At 38.0% G+C, this 6298-nt stretch overlaps 1 protein-coding gene across 1 annotated transcript in view; it reads right to left on the minus strand.

The window, feature by feature from the left end:
• Nucleotides 1-6298, minus strand: part of erbb2 (erb-b2 receptor tyrosine kinase 2) — a 28536-nt gene that overhangs the window by 6021 nt on the left and 16217 nt on the right. The window contains exons 9-18 of the mRNA XM_024284546.2: nt 5764-5905; nt 5030-5103; nt 4856-4946; nt 4135-4337; nt 3306-3435; nt 1901-1991; nt 1042-1196; nt 912-965; nt 692-830; nt 489-611 (exon numbers count right to left, since the gene is read on the minus strand). Coding sequence (XP_024140314.1) covers nt 489-611; nt 692-830; nt 912-965; nt 1042-1196; nt 1901-1991; nt 3306-3435; nt 4135-4337; nt 4856-4946; nt 5030-5103; nt 5764-5905 — 1202 coding nt within the window. The remainder of the gene's footprint in view (nt 1-488; nt 612-691; nt 831-911; nt 966-1041; nt 1197-1900; nt 1992-3305; nt 3436-4134; nt 4338-4855; nt 4947-5029; nt 5104-5763; nt 5906-6298) is intronic.

Below are 6298 nucleotides of genomic sequence, written 5' to 3' on the forward strand. Positions count from 1 at the left end.
TTTTTTAAGAAACTCTTCAAATTCTTTGTGTACTTTCTGCAACTTTAAGTCCTTTAGCAACTTTAGCAAACAGCTTTAGCATTTTTAGCAAATCCTTTCGGCAAATCCAGTAAATTCTTTAGCATTTTCAGCAAAAAGCTTCAGCATCTTCAGCGACCACATTCACCAAAAAGCATTCATACCAGCATTATTGCAGGTAATGCAACTTTTCTAGTTAGCTTTGAGCTTTGAGCTAAAAGCTCGGACAGCTAGCATAACTTAGCTAGCGGTCCGAACAGCCGCTTTATGTCCATTGACAGGCGGATGTGGTGAATAGAATGTGGCAGTTTTCTAAAATAAAACTTCCTTCAAAAGCAGAAAGAATGAAAATAAGCATTTATTTCTGTCTAAGCGATACAGATAATCTAAAAAAAATGCAAATATCGCCCGATACCAACACTGGCACCGCTATATCGCACAATCCTACTGCAAATCTACAGGAAACTCACCTTGTGGACGGTGCCGAAGGCCCCCGCACCCAGAACCCTCAGCTTCTTCAGCTCAGTCTCTTTCAGGATGCGCATCTGGGCTTGGTTTGGAGACGCGCCGCTGGGTGTTAAAGGCTCCACCAGCTGAAATGAGAGGGAAAAACACCTCAGGATCTAGCTCCAGCGAAGCTGCAAGACCTCCCATCTCTCCTGCCGCTGCTCACCTCTTGCTCCTGCAGGTACCTCCTCACCGTCTCCTTCCTCTTCAGCTTAGTCTGTCGCCTCAGATAGAAAACCAGCAGAGCCAGGAGGATGAAGAAGAGAACAACTCCACCCACGGCTGCTGCTATAGTTGTGCCTGGTCTAAAATGAAGAGAATGTGTTTGCTTTGATGAAAAGACTCATCATTTCAAGCAGAAAAATATTTGAAAATGGAGGGCTTACCCTGTTCGGCTGTCAATAGGGCAGCCCCGCTCATCCTTCACTGAGCAGCTGAAACTGAAAACAACTCCACATGAATCCCCATCTCTGCTCTGAAGGAGGGTTTTCTTCCCTCAGGTCAGGGTTCACTTACGAAAGGGTGCAGTTGGTGTTGCACGGCAGACAGTGCCCTGTAGCGTTGCTGTATTTCCATATGGTCTGATGATCCTCCTTCACACCACTCGGACAATGCTCCACGCAGACCGCTCCGTCCTGGAAGTGTCGACACTGCATGCAATCCTCTGCACCCTGAACCGGTGACATCCAACAATCAGAAAGCCTTTCTCCTAAAATGGCTACAAACATTTGGAGTTTTTCATTAAAGATTATTTTAACCCTAATTGCTGATCAGGTTGTAGTTTGCTAACTAAAGAAATAATAAAAAAAAAAATCCAAAAAATTTTTTTATTGAAAGCATAGAAAGATTAATTATTATTCAACAAAAAGGAAGGATGGAAATGAGGTATGTCAGTGAAAATGTAGACAGATTTGAGATGGAAAGCGGATAAAAAAAAAACAAAAAAAAACACAATGATGGGTCAGCCACTTCAGCATTCAAAACTAGACAAAAATCAGAAATGTTCACCATGACAAAGAGTAAAAACAAGATGAGTTCAGACAAAACCGGCTCAGTGAGGCACTCGGGTGCTCTGGGTTTGTTAGGAAAAATCTGAACACAAATCTGCTTCAAAAATTCAATCGAAATCCCCCTAAATGTTCAATATAGAGCATCTGACTGAGAGCAGGTCAATACTGCAAAAAGGCTTACTATTGATTTTTCCTAGAAACAGGGAATAAAATCAGGAATAACCAACGGCAAATAAAGCAGAAAGATCTTTGTGTGAAGACATAAAATGCAAATACTTGATGTTAGATTAAAAAGAAAAATGTTTTTAACTGAGATGACAACTGAGATTATTTATAAATGAGGGTCTCAGCCCCAGTAGTCTTACCGGACCCTTGCAGGCGGCAGTGCCGTTGAGAGGTCGACACTCTTCGTGACAGGGGGTGCAGACAGACTTGAGTTCAAATTCACGCACACGCCTGTAATAACAAACACATGTGGGGGGGTTGCGTTACAGCAACACTAATATTAGCTTTCTGTTTGTATTTTAAGCAGAAAGCCACCTGACTGAGCAGGACAAGTCTTCCAGCATCAACAAATCCAGGCTAATGTTTTTGACTAATTTAGTTTACTGAGGCTATTTTGGAGTTCAGCTAGTATTTAAGCAACAAGCTAGCTTTCTTTTTTTCTAGCTAATTTAGCGTAAACTAAGGTTTTTTACGCTAGTTTGGAGTTTAGCTCATATTTAAGCAACACACTAAATATTTTTGCAAAACTGGCATATATTAGAGTTTGAATCAATTTTACAACAATTTATAAACTTAGGTCAACTTCAGCGCTCTTTCATAGTTCTTTAACAAAATTTCCATTTTTTTTTTTATTTTAACATTTTGCAAATAACTTTTGCATTTTCAGAAAATCCCTTCATCATTTAACGTAAATTGTGTTCATTCAGTGGAGGGTCGCCTGTTTTCCACATTTTTCTGACCTTTTCTTTGTTTTGTTTTTTTGGATTCACACATTTTATTTTTATTTCTGCACTTTAGATCTTTTTTCTAAAATTGTATGCTCTCAATTTTTGTGAAAAAAAATTGACAAAACTGATAAGGAGTGAGGATTTTTGACCAGTTTAAGGTTCTAATTTGCAACATAGCCATTAATGCTCATTTAATTTAGGATCAACTTGAAAGTATTATTTTTGTATACCTGTAAATAAAGTCAGGGATGAAGGATTATAGATAGATTATTAGAGTAAATTGTAACATAATAAAAAAAAGTGCTCAAAAATGCTTCGGGTTGTTACCAATGGTTAAAAACCAGCAAAAAAGTTCATTTGTTAGTCTTTTTTTGTCTAAAGAGAAACATAATATTGTTCTAAAAACAAAACAGTCACAATTTTATATTTTATTTTCCATGTAAACATTAATTTAATTAAGGGAATCCATTCTTAAAACCTTGTCAGACTCATATTTTCATATATTTTTTGAGCTCTTGATAAAGTTTTTCTATCACTCTCAAAAAGAGAGTATATTGATATTTTAGGCATCCTAAGAATGAATCAGTAGAAATCGATCTCTATTGATACATTCAGTCAGTCTGCACCAAACTAAACAGCATCATTGCTTAAGGGTACACTTCAAACTAAAAGCTCTTCCATTGATTTGCGTTCAGTCACAGCAGTCAATCTAGCCTTAGTTCAATTCAAGTGTAGCTTTATACTTTGAATACAGTGTAATAACAGCAACTGCAGGCTGTACTTTGTTAATATATTGCAGACACACAACAGCTCTTACCCCTGATTGATGTTACAGTGCTCCACACACTCAGTACCGCGCCGGAGGGACAAGCAGGACAGACACTGTCTGGGTCCCGGGCCCCAACAGCCTCCTTTACACAACGAGTGGCAGACATGCCCCTCCGCCTCTGGAAACACACAGATGTAGGACCATGCATGCCAATAAGTTTGAGCAGCACTTTTCAAAATAAAATTCAGAAAAATAAACGTGCATCATTTATTGAAAATAAAAACAACATCTGACTTCCTGACTGTATTTTCTACCTTTCAGAATAAAATCCAGCTCGGTAACTTGAGCTCTAATGTCAGCGTGAAACTGCAGACATCTTGCAGGATTTCATTTAATAATGTGAAAAGAAACTTTCACATTTACATCAGTTAATGTTTAACAGAGCAGAATGCAGGAAGATGGGCTGATTTTCTTCATGGATAAGACCAACGCGGCCACAGCAGCTCCTCGGGACGTTAAAGATCCACTATGACAAAAATGCTGTTTTTAACATGCTCTTGTGACATTTTTCCATTGACGGATTGATAATTTTGCAAAACCTGCATGTATTTTTAAGCAATTGTACTACAAATTCTTTTAGAAATTTAGGTAAACTTAAGTGCTCTTTTATAGTTCTTTAACAAAATTTCAATTTTTTTTTTTTGCAAATTGCAAATAGCTTTTGAATTTTCATCAAATCTCTTCAGCAATTAAAGTAAATTGCGCCACCATTTTCAGGAAAAAGCTTCAGCATCTTCAGCAACTATTTTTTAAAGCATTCACACTAGTATTATCGCAGGTAATGCAACTTTTCCAGTTCAAGTGTGTTTTTACCCACCACAGACTTGGAGTTCCTTGTTCTTCTTTAGGATGATGTTGGGCCCCTCTCCATGATGGGACAGATTCTTCAAGATCACTTCATCGACGTAGCACAACTGTGAGTTGTTGTATACCATAACCAGACCTCCGCTGACGCTGCGCAGCGAACGCAGCCCAAGAGACGAGATGTTTAGGTTCTGGATGGCCAGTGAAAACACACCCCTGCACAAAAACACAGAGATTGGGCAAACTTAGTAAAAACATCACGCAGAAAAATATTATAGGTAAAAAATGAACCTATTCGCTTTGACAACAGCTGGGACTGCAGCCAGCTACAATAAACAACAATGCCAGAGTTTATTGTAAACTGGTATCGAATAACACATTTGACCTAGTTAGGGGAGCTGCACAGCTGAACAGCACACAGACCGGCTGGAATGTGTTGCAGGTCAAAGCAGCAGAGCTGGCTAATAATTAGCATTTATTATCATGAAAGCCAGCAGACTTCTTCAACACGAGAAAAAGGGAAGAAATGTGCACAAACAAAAGGCACAGTGTGAGTGGAAAGAACATCAACACTGTGGCATGCAGTGACGCAAAAAGAAAATTGGATCAGTTTTTGAGGCAATAGTTTGTATTTTCTCAGATTATTGATTTGTCAAGGTTTGCAGTTTAACTTAGTTAAACCAAAATCACATATTTTATATGATTTTAGATTAAACATTTGTTTAAACACTTACATGTAGAGCATCCTGCCTCGGATCACCTGCAGGTTCTCAAACACACTCAGATTTTTGAGCTCCTCAGGCCACGCATCAATGTACAGATAACCTGAACACAAAAGAGAATCCAGACATGCATAAAATAATTTTATTATAAATTTTTATTTTTAGTTTGAGCTTAATGTTTCATACCTGCAATCTCCTCCAAGTTCTTGAAAGTTTGGAGCTGCTCCAGAGTGAGGCCGGATGTGTTCGTTACAGGATCCCTGGACAATGAAAACATCAAGAGCCATTGTGGCGTCTGGAAGGCTTTGAATTTCAGAAAAAACGTGAAATTATATGTTTTCTCCGTCTGATCCTGCAGCAGAATAATGGACTCTGGGACAGTAGGGATGTAGACCAGATATAAAAAACTCTTTCAAAGCCTCTCTGTCTTTGTTTTGTACAATCAGGTAACCAAAAGTGTGGGTGCTTTCATCGATTTAATTCAATTCCATTTTAAACTTTTCTGTTAATCCCTTAAAGGGAGATCACCGCGAGAAACCGTATGGACAGTGACGGTGTGATCCAGTGACTTTACACAAATCTAGAAATTACCATCATGTTCGTTGTTTGATTGCTTAGTCAGCAATCAGTGATCCTGTTTCTCTTTGATATTCTTTACTTCCACCTCTGTACGTTTTTGACTAGTTAAAAACTCAAACTTTGAGCAATATTGTTTTAGAGTGTTAAAAGTTATAATGGTTGAATAATTGTGTCAGTCTTATGCTAAAAGGACTACGAAGGGTCTCTGAAATCTAGATTATTTTTATAAAATTCGTTCTAAAGTCTCCAAGTCAACCACAAGACGACTGGAGTTCTTCACCCTGGATGTTTTCCTGCAATTAAGTGTATTGGTTGGACGAGTTTCCAACTTGACCTCTCACCTTTCGAAGCTCTGGGCGCGGAACGCAAGACTTCCAAAAATTTTCTTGCAGTTGTTGAATTGCTTCACGTTAGCCGATGTTACCACAGTGATACCATGGTTGTCGATGACTCCCAGGTTGTCCATACCCAGACCATAGCACACTATGACAGAAGACATCAATCTCATTTTAGAAATTAAACATTTTTATCCTGATTCATCAACCCCTTAATGTTTGAATTTATTTCCAGCTACGATAAAAACAAAAGCTTGTTTTAGCTTTAGGCAGATGCTAAACTAAGGTAAGTTTGGAGCTAAAAGGGTTCAATGCATCTTTGTGTCAGAATTGGTGTAAGAAAATATTGATCCAGTGAAATATCACAATACTTTATTTAGCAATATTTGAATTGATTTAAAATACTTCCAAGGCAATATTTAACTATTATTTAAAAGCAAACATGTGGTTCATTTTTACTTTTGTTTCTTAATTTACCAAAAGAGGAGCACCATGAATTTGCATGGATAAAAGCAACTTGTTTATTATGGAGCTAAATTGG

This window comes from Oryzias melastigma, linkage group LG19, assembly GCF_002922805.2.
Source record: "Oryzias melastigma strain HK-1 linkage group LG19, ASM292280v2, whole genome shotgun sequence".
In the NCBI taxonomy this organism is placed as follows: domain Eukaryota; kingdom Metazoa; phylum Chordata; class Actinopteri; order Beloniformes; family Adrianichthyidae; genus Oryzias; species Oryzias melastigma.